At 36.6% G+C, this 21,116-nt stretch overlaps 1 protein-coding gene across 1 annotated transcript in view; it reads right to left on the bottom strand.

Annotated features, from left to right (window-relative positions):
* Window positions 1–12,875: 12,875 nt before the first annotated feature.
* Window positions 12,876–21,116, bottom strand: part of LOC149774259 (uncharacterized) — a 70,829-nt gene continuing 62,588 nt past the window's right edge. The window contains exon 12 of the mRNA XM_089945529.1: window positions 12,876–14,879. Coding sequence (XP_089801655.1) covers window positions 14,632–14,879 — 248 coding nt within the window. The 3' untranslated portion in view covers window positions 12,876–14,631. The remainder of the gene's footprint in view (window positions 14,880–21,116) is intronic.

The raw sequence follows: 21,116 nt of genomic DNA, 5'->3' as shown, positions 1-21,116 counted from the left end.
TCCTACACTGGCATTCTTATTATGCCCACTGTTAAAACAGAGTCAACGAATGATGTTCTGTTGCACACCAATGCCCTGGTACGTGCAAAAAATTGCCCATAGAGCTTAGACACAACGAAGCTGTGATCAACAATATTCTTATAAAACTATTTACACTCGCGTAAGGACGTTTATGGGATGTGTGATTGGGTCTACAATTTCCCGCCAGATTTGTCGGGTAACGCGCTGTCAAGGGCCAATATATTTAAAACTTTTAATCACGTGTTCTGCTTAGCCAATCGCAATACTCTCGCTCCGGCGACGCGCGGATGGATTCTCTATGATAAGGACTGCGGTTTTAGTTGAGCCAATTTCATTATGGGGTGCGGATGTGTTTCCTTGTTCTGTAAAATGTTTATCTCCGTTGTTATCGGCTCACTTTGTTAGTTACCTTCCTCATCTCCTAGAATTTGGACCGAGTCGAATAGTCATGGAAGTTAAGTATTTACTTACATTAACTTGTTTCCATTCCGCAAATTCTGCTAACGTTTTTTTTTATTATACTTTAAGTCACACTCATACTGGGTCATTCCATCTGTAAAATATTGCAGTATCATTTGAAATCAGAAATAGACTATCTATTGCGTCCCGATTTTAATATTCAGCGCTATTCTAAAATGTATATGCATGGGGTTGGGGAAGAATAGTTGACACAATTATCTGGCTCGATCTTTCTGTCGTACGCAATTTTGAACCAGAGAAACATAAAGTTAAACGTATATATACTTCCCATCGTCTCGTGCATAAATTCCTTTCACACATATAATAGACTAAGAGTACTTGCAAACGACTCCACGTTTGTTTCAAGGTTCAATAGCTCAAATGGTATAGCATTAGTGCGCCAAATTGTTGCACTTAAGTTCAAATATCCAAATTAATTTACCTCCAAATTAGCGGTGTAATAATGGGGATATATTTATAACCCTAGTATTTCGGTTTGGTTGATTTATTTATAAGCCATATATTGCAGCCTAGGTGCACCGTCCTAATACCAGGATTCATACTGTCTTTGAAGGTCTTTGACAGTTTGGGAAAAAGAGATACCATTTTCAAGGCCTTGAAAGTTTGGGAAAATCAAGCTGATTACTCTGGGTTCTTTAAAAGTATTTGAAAATTGAAATAAACTCAAACATTTTAATTTTTTCCATAACCACAAATAAAATTGTCCAATGTTGTTAGATTTAGATGTAGTAGAGTTTGTTCTGGTTTCTTTCTTTTGAAGACCAGTTCAGATTCATTTAATCATTAAACTATATTATATCATTTTGTATTCTTTGTTTTCTCATATACAATAAATGTTAGCTAACGTAGGTCTTGGAAATCTATGTTTGTGGTCTTTGAAAGTTTGGGAACGTCTTTGAATTCGTCATTCTTAAATTCTGTATGAACCCTGTGATACGCTTTTTTTCTGTCTTTGTGTACCTTTGTTATGTTGTGTCGATTATAGATCAAACGTTGTAACCTATTGGAAGATTGCATTTTCTGTCGATGGTCGGTCGGAGGAGCCGTTTGTGGAAAAATAACAAACATTTCCAACATGATGGTGTCATGCTGTATTAATACTTTAGGATTGTTCGAACTTTGTCGTCCAATTTTTGGTCCGTTTGTTCTGCATACTTGTGTTGACATGTGGTCTTTCGGTTTGGTTGGTTTGTTCATTAATCGGTTTGACGATGTAAGTGCTCCTTCTTGATTTGACTTTACATAATTTTGTGAGGTCTTCTTTGGCTTTCTCGGACTTAGCAGTATTTAGTTGGACCCTGTTCTTTTAACTGGTTCCGTACCACTGGATTTTATGTTAGCCTTATGCTTCACAGTTGATTCCGTATTACTGGCTTGTTTGTTTACCAGTTGGTTCCGTACCACTGGATTTTTTTAATTATTACCAGTTCGTTGCGTACCACTGGATTTTATGATTACCATTTGATTCCGTATCACTGGCCTGTGTGTTTACCAGTTGGTTCCGTACCACTGGATTTTGTGTTTACCAGTTGGTTCCGTATCACTGGATTTTTTATTATTACCAGTTGGTTCCGTACCACTGGCCTGTGTGTTTACCAGTTGGTTCCGTACCACTGGATTTTATGATTACCAGTTGATTCAGTATCACTGGCATTTGTGTTTACCAGTTGGTTCCGTACCACTGGCCTGTGTATTTACCAGTTGGTTCCGTACCACTGGATTTTATGATTACCAGTTGATTCAGTATCACTGGCATTTGTGTTTACCAGTTGGTTCCGTACCACTGGATTTTGTGATTACCAGTTGATTCCGTATCTCTGGCCTGTGTGTTTAACAGTAGGTTCCGTATCATTGGATTGTATGTTTAACATTTGATTCCATATCAGTGACGTGTGTTTACCAGTTGGTTCCTTGCGTTTTACGGTTGCTACGAGTTTCATGCTTGGCGTACTTGGGTCCCGCACCTCACTACTTGACACGTGATTAGTAATTCATGTTTTCATCTTCCAACACTTCGTTCCATGTTAATGAGTATTGTGTTTCCAAGCTCGTTTAGGCCCACTGACCTATAATTGTTCTGTTGATACTGGTGATGTTGCATTCCGCACCTTAAAACAATGACCCATACTTTGCATTACGTTCAAATTTGGTTCTTTTCTTCATTTTTCTTTCTTCATATTACCAAGTTTGTGCCTCATCCCACTACAGTGAACAGTGATGTTCATAACAGTACAATAAGGGTTATTCATTTGCAACGATTGCTACGTAATAATACACTGAAATGTATGTAAATAACTTTTTCTGGCATTCGTTACAGGATGCCCCTTACATAGAGGGCTGCGTTGCAAATGGCAGTGAAGAGAGCCAGACAATCAAGGTCCAAAATCCAAGAGGCGGTGAATAGGCCCATAAAGAAGCACCATTGTCAACGCCAACGGCCGCCACCTCTCAACCTGGATCATCTAGCGAAGGGGCGTGGATGGACCCCAATCTTAGTAATGTTATAACGCAAGACGTCTCCGACAGGCTCACCACCCATGTGACACAGGAGATCCATGCCAAATATGATCAGCTGGTAGCTATGCACAGGCCGTAATTGGAAAATGGTCCACAAACTGGGTTTCAACTTGTACCCTCCGTAGCAACAGACAACAAACTAGCAACATCCATGGTCTCCCGCGCCATAATAGAAACCAAGGCTTCACGTACAGGTACAGCGATGGATACAGGCAACGTTGTCCAAATCGTTTCGGCCTCCGGAGGGCATTCACAATCATAATTTTTACGTTCGTCGTTTACTCCTTCAACTCTAATCCCTGATAAAGTTAAGGCAAACAAATGGGCGGACTCATACATAGATTTTTCTACCCTCATGAATAACTGGCAGGGTGCTAGTTTCAAATTTCAGTTAGATATGCACAGTACTGGCCGTGAACTTAGCTATGTTCCAAAAAATAGGAACGCCCATATCACAGTAGGCTCGCTACACATGGGTAGGGGGAGTTTATAGGAAAAACAGACATATCAAATGCTTCCATATTCTTCATATTTTTCCCATGCAATATCATTGTTTTGGCTGTTTGTGGTGGAACATGTATTGTTTTGACAATTGATTACCAATGGGTAGTAGTTCCAGTTGTAAGATATTTGAGACCTTTTGCAATTAATTTCAATGCGGACTCAAAGTTATCCATAACATACATAACGCATATTTTGGACGAGTTTTGATACTAGGTGCAACTCGTGTCCAATGCCAGCAGAAGCTCAATCTCTTCCTGACTGTATGTGCCTACATCGGCGTTACTATTGCTGCGGCTAAAACATTTCCTCCGTCAACAACGATGTTGTAACTCTGATACGAATTGGATTTCGTGAGAATAGAGGTTCGTCTCCCCACGGACAGACTAGAAAAATGTAATAAATTCTTACATTTATATATTGCTTGAAATAAAATTACCCTCAAGGGGTTGCAATCCATGAAATGTACTCTTAACCTTTCTTGCGCAGTTGTTTTGCCGTGACAAGCTTTTCTTAGTCGACTCATCAACTTGACAATTGGCATCGCAAAACCACAGTAGATTAACAAGAGGTAAAGGAAGATTTAAGGGTAAGGTTTTATTTTTCATCTAATATTGTTTGTGTGCTTGAGAGACAGAGATGAAGAGTGATAGACAGAGATTTCGTCAAATCTAAATGACTGATCAAAGTTGAATATGGTCTGTGTCTGTGATAATTTTATCTTGAACGAGAAGGTCAATTATATTCCTGCACATGTAGTATATGTTACACTCATCAGTCTATCGATGGATTCAGCGTTCCGATGCAGAGTCATGCGAATCAAGGAAATAATGTTGAGTCAAATATATTCAGGGAGATGTGTAACTTTCTGGGAGTAGATAAAATGCGGAGTACGGCTACTCACCCACATTCAGAAAGAATGCTTGAACCTTTGAATCAGACTACAGAGAACATTCTAGTGTCTGAAGATAAGAAAAGCTTAGGTGATATTCTGCCACTAGGGACTCATGGCATACCGCATCGCTGCTCATGACTCAACGAAATTCTCGCCAAATGAAATAAGGCTTGGTCGATAAGTAAGATTACCCATCGAGTTGATGTATGGACCTCTAAACAAAAAGCCTTTGGAGTTAAGTTATTATTTACAATTATTTCAAACTTAAGGATCTACTTGGATTGTACCCACGAGTGAGCTAGGGAACATGTATAACCTGAGAGAGAAGGGTAGAAATGGTACTACGACTACCAAACACACATCAAAACGTATCAGGCTCGGGATGTTGTGTGGTCACATAACCCAAAACGGAAAATTAGGACTAGCCCGGAATTAAAATCATATTGTGATGGACCTTGTCTTACTGCAAAATTTATTTGACCTCGTATATTGCATTCCTAAATCTCCAACACGCAAAATATAATAAAATCATTATACTGAGTCAGTACAAACTGATTAAAAGACAATACTAGTACGGATACGGAAATTGTTAACAGTGGATACGGTGATGAACGTAATTCAGGGAATTATGACAGTGAGACCAGTATCCCAGATGTTATGGAGTACGTGCGCGGCACCTCATAAATTTAATCCTACTGTGCGGAGTGATCTAAGACATGATAAGGCGCATTTAAGTGGTTGTGTTCCGTGACTGTCAAATAACTTAAATTAGTGGAGTTGTGTAAAATAATGATTTACCTTAGAAATACTTGTGAACTATTTTGTTTGGCAAAATTGTATAATGTATGAATAAGATTTAGCTAACTTATCTAGAAAAATAAGCTTAAGTTGTATATCGCGTATTTAATTTTCCGTTTAGAGAACTCTGTCTAAAATGTTACATGCGTATTGATGCACGGATACAAGCCTATTTGAAACAAGTTTTTTAACCTAATTGACGACAATGAAAATACTCTTACATAAACATGTGCGGCTCAAGCTTTTCAAAGACGGGATACGTGTGATGAAATTATACACATTGGTATAGTGATGATTTAGTGACAGGAGCAGTTATGTTTCACTATAACAGTGGTTTGAACAATTATAGCTGTCAACAATAACGGGACCGTCTTGCTAAGACCATTGACCCTAGAGCGTGAGAGGAACCTTTATATAATGTTATGTGTCAAACATGGTTCATCTACAATGAACAATCGGCTTGAAAAGTGGTTTCAAATGAGACTCACATACTTGAGAGAGAAGTAGGTTTTAGATTTCAGTGTGAACTGATCAAATTAATTTTCTCTCTCTCGGTTCTAACAGACAGTTAGTCGATAATTCTAGAGAGAATCAACGATTTTTCATGTGTAATACAACACAAGGGTACATGATTATATATAGAGGAAACTGTAAATAAACATGTAAATAGGTGTTTGTTTAATGGATTCATTTCTGAACCCATCACGTTACAATATCCGATAAAATTAGTTCATGTGTAAGATATATTAGAACACACGCATACAAACATATATACATACAGGTAGTTCGTATTTGTGAAAGAACATCCCCCTGCTGGTCCGGGGTTGTAGAATTGGCCCGACGTGCCTCGCTACGTGTCGTAAAAGGCGACTAGGTAGAGGCAACCTGTTTGCCGTGGGTTGCGTCCCGTGTCGGGGGAGGAAAGGATCCTGGTAGTTGAGCAGAGGCTTTCCATGCAATGCACTACTTTGGCCTCTACTTCTCTTAAACGGGTGGTCGGGATGGGCCCGGTTCCGACAAATCGGCTGGTCACGCCGAACCCTAGGAAGTCTTTATTTACTCTCTCACGTTCTTTATCTTTCTCATTGTATCTCTCTTGATACCACCGTTGCCCCTATAGTTTTTTCCTTTATCTTTCCCTTTCCTAAGTCTTAGAAGACTTCCTAGAAGGCGGTGGCAAAACGGGTCAATCGGGGGATAATTTTACCAACCTTAGAAATTGGCGACTTCAGAGTCAATCAAAGGTAATTTTATCAACTGAGTATGGCATCTTTGTATCCCTGGCACTTGAAAAGTGTCCCCTTGTTGGGCTCCTCGGTGGGTGGGGAGCACGGGTGCTGAATTTATAGTCAAGCCATTATGGATAATTAAAAAAAATCAAAACAAGCGTACGAAACCTTTATCTGAATCTAACGAGGAACCATGTAGTGTGGAGTCATTTCCACTCTTCATGGTCATACAGTCAAAAGATGCCACGTAACCGCATACCCTATCCAGAAGCCAGAAAACTTGTACAGGCGAAAACAGCCCATCCTGGCCCATCCTTCTCCACTGTAGTGAAGAGCAGTCCTAAAACAACGAAGGACGCTTAAACACAAACAGAAGCACCCGATTCAGCACCAAATTCAAACAACCCTCATTACCAAGCACAGTAAAACACGGCATCTACTCAGATTACATTTAATAATACCCAGCCACCGAAATCACCAAAAAGTTAAAAATCTCACGGAAACAGACAATAAAAGGGTTCAGATGACCCCATCAAACTATATAACAGGTTTGGAGACACTGAGAGCATGGATGCAGAAGAATCTGTTCTATGCGTTCAAGGTAGCTCCAGACCTAACAACAAAAAATTCACCCCCGTACTTCCTCCAGAGAAATAACCAGATTGCCTCCGCGAAAGGTCTAACTAGGTACAGAATCTCCAATATGAACTTATAATGAAGAACACCATCATGCAATGGAACTGTAGAGGTCTTAAAGCCAACATTCACGATATTCTTCTGCTTATAAACGAACATGATCCTGCAGTACTATGTCTTCAGGAGACATTTTTGAAAGAAACGGAGAACATCACACTTAAAAACTACTCCCTGTTTAACACCTACTCACATAATGTTGACAGGGCCTCAGGAGGAGTCTCTGTTATTGTGAACAACAGAGCCCCTAATAGCTTCATCCATTTAAACACCAATTTACAAGCCATTGCAGTAAGCGTCACTCTACATCGAGCGATTACATTTTGCTCTATTTACTTACCACCAAACACTAACCTAGTACCAAATGAACTCGACAATCTTGTTCAACAGCTTCCTGCACCCTTTGTTTTACTCGGGGATTTTAATGCCCATAACATGTTATGGGGATCAAATCATATAAGTGACAGAGGTCACAAAGTTGAAGATTTTATTTCAAAATAACATCAAAGCACCAACATATTCACACCCAGGAACGGGTACATATACGCATCGATTTGACAATGTGTTCTCCTTCGCTGCTTTGGACTACGAATGGAAGGTCGCTGATGACCTTCACAGCAGTGATCACTTTCCAAAATTCCTTGAAAATATTAATTCTACAATTGATGACGTAATTCCACAATGGAATATAAAGAAGGCCGACTGGACTAAATTTGAAACACTCTGTAAAACTAGGCTGAATGCAGATACTACAGTTTTCCATGTTAATGACCCTATTCAGCATTTTACATCTAATTTAATAGAGATTGCAGAAGAATCCTTTCCCAAGTCCTCGCCGTATTGTAAAATATCGCATTGTCCGGGCTAATGCTCGCCGCACAATCAAAGAAAGTAAAAGAGCATCATGGAAGAAATATGTTTCTTCTTTAAACTCTCGTTCCTCTGTTAAGAAAATTTGGGACACTATACGCAAAATAAACGGAAAGAGAAAACAAAACCCTCTCCAACATATGACACTGAACAATAACAACTTTAGTTCAAAACGTGACTTTGCAAATACTCTTGCTGACAGTTTCTCCAAAAATTCATCATCATCTAATTATTCAGAAGCCTTCCGAAAACTTAAAACTCGAAAAGAAAAGTCACGTTTAAAATTCACATCCAACAACTCGGAAAGTTATAATCAATTGTTCTCACCATTGGAGCTTAGGGAGGCTTTAGATAAGGCCCATGATGCATCTGCTGGGCCTGACGAAGAAATACATTACCAGCTTTTGAAACACCTTCCAGAATCATCATTAACATCTCTTTTGAAACTCTTCAATGATTTATGGATTACTGGTAATGTACCAAAAATCTGGAAAGAAGCAACTGTAATACCAGTCCCCAAACCCGATAAAGATAGCGAAGACCCCAACAGCTCTCGACCTATTACACTCACAAGCTGTGTGTGCAAAACAATGGAACGAATGATCAATTCTCGGCTTGTCTGGTACTTGGAAACTAACAATTTAATATCTCCTTTCCAAAGTGGCTTTCGATACGGCCGGAGCACCAATGATCATCTGATTAGACTGGAAAGATTTATTCGTGATGCATTTATTAAGAAAGAACATTTAGTAGCGGTTTTCTTTGATTTAGAAAAGGCCTATGACACTACATGGAAGTACGGGATACTAAATGACCTGCACGATCTAGGTCTAAAAGGCCGTCAGCCCTATTTCATATTAAACATTCTCTCAGACAGAGAATTCAAAGTACGAGTGCGCTCTACCCTCTCAGATCTGCACGAGGAAGAGATGGGTGTGCCCCAGGGCAGTATTTTATCTGTGACGCTCTTTAACATCAAAATTAATAACATCACCAAGTGTTTGGCTCCTGGTGTGGATTGCTCGTTATACGTTGATGTTTTCTCATATGTCATCGATCAAAGCACATGCATACAATTGAAAGACAACTGCAGCAAAATATAAACAAATTCAAAATTGGGCCACTGCAAACGGTTTCAAATTCTCGAAATCAAAAACGGTAAACATGCATTTCTGTCAGTTACGAAGACATCACGATGAACCGAACCTCACGCTGGATGGAACACCTATTCCAGTTGTTGAGGAAACAAAATTGTTAGGTATAATCTTTGACAGAAAACTGACCTTTATACCACACCTAAATAACTTAAAAGCCAAATGCTTAAAAGCATTTAACCTGCTTAAAGTAGTGGCGCACACTGACTGGGGTGCTGATAGGAAAGTCATACTAAATTTATACAGAACGTTTATTCGCTCCAAACTGGACTATGGTTGCGTTGTGTATGGCTCAGCCAGAAAATCATATCTTAAAATGCTTGATCCAATTCATCATCAGGGAATAAGACTGGCTCTGGGAGCATTTAAAACATCCCCGTGTGAAAGCCTTCTAGCTGAGGCGAACGAACCACTTTTATCGCATCGTAGAGAACTGCTTTCCTCACAGTATGCTCTCAAATTAAAATCAAACCCTCTCAATCCTGCTTTTTCGGCTGTTTTTCAACCCAAATACAAAACTGTATACGAAAATAAACCAAACGCCATACCTTCCGTTGGCATTAGAATATCCTCCAGCCTTGACACTACAAATATAGATCTTTCTAAAATTCAGAAAACGTCTATCTCCGAAACACCACCCTGGCTAATTAAACAACAAAAAGTACGTTTTACGCTACACGATGGAAAGAAATCCGAAAGAAACCCGTCTGTCTTCCACAACTCTTACCATGAACTCCTCACCAAATTTAAAAACTATACCATAATTTACACTGATGGATCAAAGGATGAGGAAAGGGCTGCTGCAGCCTTTGTTTGTGGAAATTACACAACGCAAGTTCGCTTACCAAATGGAGCATCAATTTTTACAGCCGGAATCAGAGCAATAGACCTTGCTCTGCAACATATAGAAAATAAACATATTTTAAACAGTATCATCTTCTCCGACTCGCTATCAGTACTCCATTCACTACACAATAGAAAACTGGAGAACCCATTATTGAAAAACATACTCTTCAAAAATACCGAGCTGAGTGTCTCCCACAATATAATATACTGTTGGTTACCTAGCCACATTGGTATTAAAGATAACGAAAAAGCAGATCGCCCTGCTAAAATGGCCCTTACTCAAGAACCACCGCTAATTAGCCTTACAGTACTGATGCGCCGTTAAAAATAATCAATCAGTCAATCAATGTAAAAGAACAAATACTTACATACCATAAATTAATGAAGCAAAGAACAGCCAAGCACGAAAAATCAGTGTTCGCGTCTAGTATGACTTAGATTGCGATATTTAATTTCTACACCTAAATCGAATTGTTTGAGACCTCCTTTCGCCAAAGTATTGCACATATTAAACCGGAAAATGTCTTGAAACATTGCACATCATAATAAGCAGAATAAAAATAGCAGAAGATAGTTTACAAATAAATTGCTATGTAAGTACTTGGAAGCAGCCTAAGTATCAGTGTTACATCAGCGATGAGCCGGTATTGTCCATAATTCTTGCAATTGAGTGAGTCTCATAAGACATTGGTAAACAAACACACATGCGGGCAAATAAGCCTTGTATACGAAAGAAACAGCCCAAGTGAACCAGAGTGGATCTGTAAAGAGGTTCGTCTCACTGATGAGATGCATACAAGTAGTAGCATAAACAATCCCAAGAATTAGACGATTGCGTTTTACGGGCGTAGGCAAACATTATGCTATAGGAAAAGGGTCATTGCTTCTGCATCATATGTGGTTTATTTCGTGTGTACTGTCCACATGAGCAAAGGGTTTAAATACAACGCTGGAATATTGCTAACACATATTATATGGTTATATTTTCAACCATATTTAAGTTTCATCATTAGTATAATGTATAGAAATTGTGCCAGAAGTTTAAGGTACACCTCGGTGTTCTTAGAGCTCTGAGAAAACTATGATATTTGTTTCTACACGATTATACGTGAAGCAAAATTAGTAATGTCCATTCGTGGCCTCAAGTGGGTCATCTTCCAGAAAAACCAACAGCACATGCACTGGAAAAGCTACCGGTTCATCCGATAATATATGGTATTTATCTATCAGGTTTTACAAACGTCGGAATGGTTCTAAGGACAAAATGACGGTTGGGTCATATATTATATGTTATATCTTCTAGTTCTATATATTCATACGTGGAAAGTGTTGGAATGTTCTATAAAATATTTTGCGGTACAACGTGGTAGTTAAGGTGACCCTGTGTATCCAAAATTAAATATACAAATAATGCTTAAAGAAACGCTAGTGGTTTTTGTAACTCTTTTCTTTAAGCGCAGGACCTTCATAAATTCCAAACATGTATCTCCAGTACTTCATGAATGAGGAACAGAGTCACGAAAGAATAAGATTTGACAAATTTTCATAGTTTTCGACAAGGAAGAGGAAATAAATCCAATGAACTCAAACTTGTTTTAAAAGTTCAAATTCTTAGGAAATATGATAGTGTGTGTGTGTGTGTGGAAAAGTTGAAATTATAGTGGGTGTACGAAAACAATATTGTGAAAGAACATCTTTCATTTCCTGGAATAAGTGGACAACCAATTTTTCCAGTGAACAAGAGAACTCGGAAGCTTATAAGATTCCCTCAAAAGCAATCACATCAGCCAAATATATTAAATAATGTTTCAAATCAATATATTTTTAGACATTTTTTCAGATACTATCTAAGTTTTGCAAGTTTCATGTTCGATTGTCTCATCAATCATTACTATAATTTACGTTTGGTCAATTTTGAAACAAAGAGAAATTAAAAGTTTTTTTAATGAACCATTTTACCCACAAATAACAAGAACACATCATTCCATCTTCAATTAAGAAAAATGTTATGGATAGACAGTATTAATGAGAAGTACGTGGAAAATATGCAACGATAGCAGATCTTCCATAACATCTTAATGCACGGTTTCCATGGGAACCAGCACGAGAACACTAAACGTTAGTCAAAAACTAAATCAAACCTCCACATATTTTTACTATCCACCATAATAAAAAGTTGACGAACCGAGAGAAAATGACCTTTATTCATTGGTCATTTTCTAATATTATGTGATTCCCAAGTATTTTTGTATTTTTTTATTTTTTTTTTTACAGATGAATGCAGTATGATATACAATATAATTTCGAGTTATTGCAATAAAACATGTCTTATTTGGATTTTACCTGTTCTGTATTTTAAAGATTAAAAAGTGAACTTCCAATTCCAGGAACATATGTTATTCAGTCGGTATATATTTATAGAGCCTGACATCGATATACCATACATCTGCAATAAATACTATAACATTTTCACCCTCATGTGTTTAACCTGAATTTAAAGAAACATTATCACAAGTTTGTTAAATATTTTACAAATATTGGTTCTCTTACCTAGATTATTAAATAGAAAAAACTGACAAATATTTTAACAGGCTTGTATGTATCTAAAGAGATTTGTACTCACTAAAACTGGCCATTTATTTAAGAAATTCAACTGAGCAGTAAAAAGTAATATACTGAAAGAATTAGATGTCACACATTGAATATTGCATAATTATATATGGTAAACTTTCTCCGGTTGATCGACTTTGCGTTTAGTTCTCCTTAAAATTATGTTTAAAGAGTCGAATAAATCTGTAATCTACAATTCAGAATTTGTAACTTATCAGTATTGTGCAGTGAAACATAATTAAAATAGAAACGAAAACCAAATGCAGCAAATATGCTTTATTTTTTCAGCAAAAAAGAAAATAGCATAATCACAAACCCAATCAAAATTAGCAACAATTCACGAACAAAATATGATTCAAGATATGTAAAATTAAAACGATTTGCAATGACTTTCGTTTTGCGAATCGACTTTTTAAAATTTACACAGCAAATCAAATTGTCCAATTACCAAATAATATCATGTCTTAAGGCCAAGATGTTTCTAGAAAGTATCTTAAGTGGTATAACATGTATTAATTCTTTTTTCCACATCACTCGGAATACGCAAAACGATTAAGAAGAAATGGATTTATACCGAGATCTTACTAAAATTAAGTTTTGTGATTTTGTAGGTCAATGAAAGTTTATAGCATTTGGTTAATTTTCTATATGCAGTACTGTAGATACATTGCACATCAAGATAAACAATGACGTAGGATTAAAATGTTTCTAGTATGTACCTCCGTACATGTTGCATAATAACTCCAAATTAATTTTTGAAACATGTCCAGCAAAGAGAATACAGGAAAACCATATTGTATTAACAAATATCCTTTCAGCGTGAATTTCTATCCTTTTTGATATGCATGACTTTCATTATTTATAATATTACGTTTCTCTGGTAATATTATTGCAAATTTATTACCCAATAGGAAACAAGTATACCTCTAATTCATGTGTTATGTCCATGATGAATCGAGAAGGATTAACATAGAAAACGTATGCTATCATGAGCATTAATTACATATATTAGGTAAATACACAACATCTAAGATGGCATTTCACAATTAAAAAGACCACATATCTGCGGAAATATAATGGAAATCTAAATAAATGTCCTTAATATCAAGATTTGATCACTTATAAGATACATATACATTCAGAATGGCATCACGGCATTAAAGAGACCAAAGGTTCTCTTTTACCTATGATTTTAATCTGTGCTCTGCATTTCTCCATTGTTTCCCCCTTTTTTATTCAACACTGTGATTGTTTATCAACTTGGCCTATATGCACGATACAATCTTCACTGGTTTCCAGATTGTTGCCTTACAAGAATAAAATGTAAGTCATCAAATGAAAAAATATTCAAATGATAATACTTAACTTTCAAAAGATTATTAATTGTTTTCGATCTCACAATTTCCTGCAATCAATTGTAAAATTGTCACAGCAAACATATGTTGCTCATAATCAAACAGTTCCGAGATCTTAATGATACACAATAAAATTGCAAGGCATATTTACGTTTGATCCAAAATGAAGCCTATAATGTGTGCTGGAAATTAACAGAGGACCATAAGCCCATTTGATCTTTAGCGAAGTGAGCTGATAGTCAAGTATGTAATTGTCCATTCGAGAATTATAAAATGTCCCTTGAAAACTCTCCTCTCTTTTTCATGCATATGTTATTCATATTCATACATACATTTATTAATTAGAGCATATAATGTTTTTTAACAATAATAATGTAATGTGATTTTATTTACTTTTGCATCATTCGTTTCATTTTCATTTTGCAGAGTGGCATTCTGACCACTAATTGCATACTTTAATAGGGAGTCAGGTCACATTCACTTGGACGATGAACCACGAATACTTTTCCGACCTTCCATTTGCGTGGATGTTTTGTATCTGACTACAAAACTGAATTCAGTTCAAGAAAATATGTATATATTTACATTTATATACATTATATATATATATATATATATATATATATATATATATATATATATATATATATATATATACAAATTCAATCAAAACATATATTCAACTTCTCTTTAATTACTGCTCTACAGACTGGACAATTTGGTAGAGGAATACTGCAGCTGGAGCACGTTGCTATATGGCTACAGGGCATGAAGACCACACTCATTTTGTTGACAAAGCATATCTTACAACAAGCAGCGTCACGCAGTTCCATGAGCTCTCTCATTTGTTCTGGATCGGCACAGGTGGTTTGGTTCTCAGTGCTTCCCTCTTCGGTATCGTTTTCTAAGTCTACAAAGGAAGTAAAATGCTAAGCAAGATTTTTAAGGTGAGACAAACGGACTTTAAATCGTTAAGTTGTTAGCCTTGATAAAATAGTCCGAAAAATGCGTTATAATTTTTTTCTAACAGGTATGAATGCAAATTAGCAGCCTATTAAAATCATGTACAATATAAAAAAACGTACCAAAGAGCAATTACACAACTTTATTATTATCCGATGTAGCTGTGAAGATCAATATCATTTTAACATTCGAATGAGGACCCATTTTGTATCCCATTACAACTCAGTAGAGAAAAGAATATACAGTACATGCATCATAGATTTCGAATTGTGAACTCAATGCTGTGCCCGTGGACAAGGGGGACAAGAGGTTAAGGGTAAATAATAATGATGATTATAATAATGAGGACTTTGTATAGCCCTTAATCTTTAGAAGCTTTAAGCGCTTCACAACATTAGACAACACCTATAAGACAAAAAACATATGTAATGATATGATTACAAAAGAAAACTCTATGAAATTAGAAAAAAATAAAAAACATGCTGGGAATATTTAAGTTTGTTCTTGCAGTCGAAATAAGTGAGTTTTGAGAGCACTCTTGAACTGGATCACTGTGTCTTTGTCTCTAAGTTCAATGGGCAATTCATTCTAAGTTGCTGGGCCCTGGTATGCAATAAAACGCTGTCAATATGATTTAGTTTGCATAGTGGGAATAATGAATATACGATTGTCAGAAGAGGTGCGTACGTATCTTGCTGGTGTGTACACGTGGGTGAGGTCTTATAGGTATGTTGGACTTGAGTCCGACAGTGAAACGTAGCACAGAGAACACATTTTGTGTTTGATTCTGGATCGAATAGATATCCAGTGTAGGGTACAGAGCAGTGGGGAGGTGTGCTTTGATCTTGGTACTCAAAGTATGATCCAAGCAGTTGTGTTTTGAACTTTTTGAAGTTTCTGGAGCAGATATTGAGATGATCCAGACAGAATTCAGTTACAATGGTCCAGTCTTGAATGTACTAATGAACACACAAGTGTTTTCGTGGCATCAACTGAAATATATTTGCGAATGGAACTGATGCATCTCAGCTCAAGATATGCCGCCTTTCATATGTTCATGACATCCAGGTGCAATGTGAGAGTAATGTCCAGAGTAACACCTAGGTTTCGTACTGAATGTATGAGTTTAATGTTGATGTTGCTGATATCTATTGCATGATTTACAGGATGTGAATGAGAAAGTATTTGTGTTGTGATCAGAATGGCCTCAGTTTTATCATCATTCAGCTGCAGCTTGTTACATGTCATCCATAATTTCACATCCGAAATGCACCGCTCTACACCTTGGATGATAGCATCAACTTTAGTTGGGTGGCTAGATTTGTATATTTGGGTGTCATCAGCGTACAATGGGTGAGACAGTGGATGATGAACTATGACACTTGAAAGCGAATGAGTGTGTAAATGAAGAGAACATGTCCAAGAACAGACTCCAGTGGAACACAACAACATAGATCAACCGGGCTGGAGTGTATTTCATTTGCAGATACAATATGTGTCCTGTTGACCATGTAGGACTTGAATCGCATTAAGGCTGTATCATGAATGACAAATACATGCTGGAAACGGTTAAGTAATATATCATGGTCTATTGTGTCAAATGCTGCAGACAAATCAAGGAGGGTGAGGACTGTAATCTTTACGCTATCCAGTGCAATGAGAATGTCATTAACTACCTTTAGAAGAGTAGTTTTAGTACTGTGGCAAGGGAGATATGCAGATTGTACATTGCTAAAAAGACTGTTTTAATTCAGATCAGATACAAGCTGGGATAGAACAACCTTTTCTACGATTTTTGGTATGAATGGGAGATTAGAAACTGGGCGTTAGTTCTTTAAATTGTTATGGTCTAGCGTTGATTTATTCAGCAGATGCTTTACAATGGCAGTTTTGAAAAATAATGGTAATTACCCGGATGAGACAGTTAGGTATTAATAATATCAGTTAGTGAAGGAAATACTGGATCTAAGCACTCATGCAGCAGTGATGTTGGAATTATATCAATAGAAGTACATTACACCTAGTGGGCACGGAGTCTATATCGCGAGGTTTTATAACATAATTGAATTGAGTTTATGTGATTTTTTTTTACAGCCATAGCTGATTTTAGTGACTCTGACATGCGAGCCGACACAATACGTAGCACATGCCAGGCACTCCAGCAGCATATAACTTAACATCACTAGCGTCTATTTTCAATCTGTAAGAAAGTATAACAGCATTCCTTGTGGTATTTATAGGTGGCTTTACTAGGTCTAGAAGCAGATGTATGTGCCTCAAGGACAAAAACGTTAATCATACCATGATTTAAATTTCTTGACAACCATTCTACCACTGCACCATGATGTTCTGCATTAAGTGACAATTTTTTATATTTTTTTTTTTAAATAATATATTTCATCAAAATAGGCTAGTTATTCAAAACTATCTGATTTATGTCAATGCTCGTAACATTTCCAAGATCAATTTTTAAAGGTTTCTAGGAAGAAATGAAAACATATAATCCCATCTTATAACAAATGCAAAGATTTTTAAGCTATCATTTAGTTATTCATTCTTGAGGCATGAATACTTTGATTTAAACAAGTACACGACTCATTTAAATAATGTATACAATTTAATAGATGTCCCAAACCACGCATATCATTATTTTATAACCAAGGCTTTAGTCTTAAAATAAAACAGAGTAAAGAGATGATATTGTTAATGATCGATCTTGGGTGCACGTGAGCATAAACATTTCTATATCGAGCCTGTACAATGTTACTTTACTTTAGACTGAATCATGTCCGCCTCCGATAGATTGTTCCACACTTTTAATGCCTTTTAATGTTGTGTTTTTTTAACCATAACCCAGGTTGTTCCAAACTGCAGGAAAATCAAGGATATTCGTCAAACAAGAGTGTCGGTTAAGAGTTTAATCTATCTATAGAAAACCTCACCTCTTAATTAATTAAATATTTAACCATTTCTACATGCTACATGTGAAGGGAAGAAGAAACATACTATGAGCTTAATTAAACAATTTTGCCTGAACGCTGGGCACATATGAATACGCTGATAACATTCTTACACAACTGCGCACGATAATCAGTTTCAAACAAATATTTAGTTCTAAATAAATTGAGCACTATCTGTGTCGTTTTGGTCAAGGACCAGTTAGGTTTTCATTAATGTACAGTCAAATTATTTGCATCCAAACCATAATACACTTGAAAAGGTATTGAAAAGTAATTAAACCATTTGCAAGGGGTGAATACTATCTTAATTGAGATTAGGTCATTCTCCACTATGGGGAATACGAATGACACAGGCATAATTCTCCTTTCTTTAAATTAAAGCTTTGTTAAAAAAAATACAGGTTAATATTTTGTGGTGTGTTTTACAAGAATGTTTTCATTCCAAATTAAAACAGGTAAAGAGTAAAGCGATGGTTTTGATGGTTTAAGTCTGGAAACTCTGTAAGAATTGACGTTTATCGTAGGGACATCTGTTAGTTCTTAATAGTTTATTATTTTACATGAAAATCGATTTTGATGTTTCTTAAGGCAAAATAGATGATATACACTCTTCAAAGCAAAACGGTTGGCAAGAGCTATACATTTTGGAGCAACGGTTATGAAGAGGCTTAAATTGCCTCTGGAAATCCTACGGTAACACTTAGGCGTAGAAATTCACTTAACTATATGGTTGATAGGGTTAGTGCTTTTATTGTTTGCGAAAAGTTTACATTCTCGTGGGAAAAACAACAATGTCTGAATATTGGCGCAGATTGTGTTCCTGTGTATATTATTCCACAGAGGGTTATACATGTAATTAAGCCTGCGCCGAACAAAGCATTCAGCCTTGGGTTCTGCGCTACGTGAACAGCAATAGTTGCCTGCATGTGTACTGCGAGTGAGTGGTAGACAACATTGTTTCATAAGAAGAACTAAAAGTATAAAAGGTTAAAGCAGGAGACTACAGCAGACAAAAGTCGATAAAATACGAGGAAGGAAATCTCGAGAAGTTACGGATTTTTACTGCTCCAACAATAACAGCACTGGCATCAACATACATTTTAAATGATTGACTGAAATTTGGAGCTGAAAGAACAGGTGGACTTTAAAGTGTGGCCTTTAAATCAGCAAACGTTTCCTGCTATTTTTCAAACAAATGATACTTAGTTTTCGTGCTCAATACATGTGTCAGGTTTTCAGCAATTATGGACATATTGGAACAATATTTCCTATCGTATCCAGTCATACCTATAAATCGCATCAGTTGTTTTTACTAATAGGCACATGGACTTCAGACATAGCCTTGACCTTAGCATCTATTGTTTAAACATGTTCGTGTCCCACGATATGTCTTAGAATGTTACATGAACACGGCAATATTCACCTTTAGTTAAATTAATCGTCAAGTTTGCATCATTGAATATGCCAAAAAGAATTTCCGAATTGTCTCTAAGTGATCTTTCAAGATGTAGTTGTAAATTATGGCATCATCGATGTAAACTTCACAGCTATCTAGACCAGATGAAATAATATTCATTACACGTTAAAACATACCAGGCGAAGTTCTCATCCCAAACGGCGTCACTTTATATTGATAAGTCGATCTAGAGCCATGAATGCTGAAATTTCGTTTGCCCTATCCGTCAGATGAATATGCCAAAATCGTTTCAGAAGATCAAGTTCGATGGCTTACGTTTCATTTCCAATTTTATAAATGCCGCCATCGATTGTTTGGAATGTAAATGGATCTGAGTTAGTCACACTGTTCACCATTTTTTAGTCAGTACACATGAGGAAAGTATATTCTGGTTTCGGAACATGGTGAACTCCAATCACTTTTAATGTGTTCTATAAAATCATTCATCAGCAAATAAAGAATTTCTTTTTTTAAGCCTTCCTGTTTGAGAGGGTTCATCCTTTACCGATGCTGTTTCACAGGTGTGGCATTACAATTTTAACGCCATGCTAGATTTTATTTGTTCTTGTTGGAACATTTAAAAATAAGTCCTCATATTCAAGAAAGAACTGTTGTTGTACAGTTTTCATTTTGTTGCTGCAAATTAGAAAGTTCCATATCCATATAAATAATAATTTCTGAATTTTGAAGATTTGTTATTCCAAACTCAATTGTTGTTGTTGTAGGATTTAACGCCATTTTTCAGCACACGATAGGCTATACATGACGGCCAGTATTAATGGTGGAGGAAGAACCCTGGAAAACCCCAGAAAGAACCACCGACCCACGATAAGCTACTGGCAAGCTTTCTCACATACCCACATTAGCCGAATCTGAGACTCGAACCCACGCAGACAGAGGTGAGATGGCAGTGATCCGCAACGGAGAGCGCTTTAGACCACTCGGCCACTCGGGGCCCCAGAGTCCGATTGCATTTCATCGCTTAAATCATCACTCTTTTGGGGAGGTACAACTACATTAATTGGATGATTAACATGGCTGTCTCTATCAACAGCCTTCTTTAAAATATTTTCGTGGTAAAGTTGTTTTTGTTTTCGTCTTCCCAGGTTTACTGATTATATAATTTAAATCGCTTAACATTACTTTCAACTGTGTGAGGACCATACTATTTAGCGTCCGTGGTACCGGCAATAGAGACACAACTCTAGCATCTGGCCAAATACACATTTCCTTTGTATTTTTATCACACGTTGATTTCATGTTTGCATAGTAGAGAGCAGATTAGTTCTTGCAACTGCACACACATTTGACAGCATATACTTAAAATTGGAACCATAAACTATAAAATGAAACAGTATGTACAAAATGTACGTAAAAGGGACTGACTCTTAAAGATTTTTTAACTGACCCCCTAACAGCAAACAATAGTAGATGAACACCTTCGTCACAATCGTTTCCAGTATTAAACAAAAACATGACCGAATCATAGTTTTCAATGTTTTATGAAATATTTCTTAAGCCCCTTGGTTTTCAGGGTGATAGGCAGAAGACACGAATTATTGGATGCCTAATTCGAACATAAAATGCTGGAAAATTCCAGACATACAATTTGCCACTTGATCTGATTGGACAGATTGAATAAAAAAATACTTTATCAAAGATTTTAAATTATTGTTTTAGTTTTAATATTCCTCAAGCGGGTGTGCTCATGCTTCCCTTTTACAATACATCTAATATGCGTGCTCTGCCTTTATTATTTATTGAATTG

This window comes from Sinohyriopsis cumingii, unplaced genomic scaffold (genome assembly GCF_028554795.1).
Source record: "Sinohyriopsis cumingii isolate HCF-2022 unplaced genomic scaffold, ASM2855479v2 utg000360l, whole genome shotgun sequence".
Classification (NCBI taxonomy): Eukaryota; Metazoa; Mollusca; class Bivalvia; order Unionida; family Unionidae; genus Sinohyriopsis; species Sinohyriopsis cumingii.
Note: the sequence above shows the minus strand (reverse complement) of the source record. Positions and strands in the feature narration are given on the sequence as shown.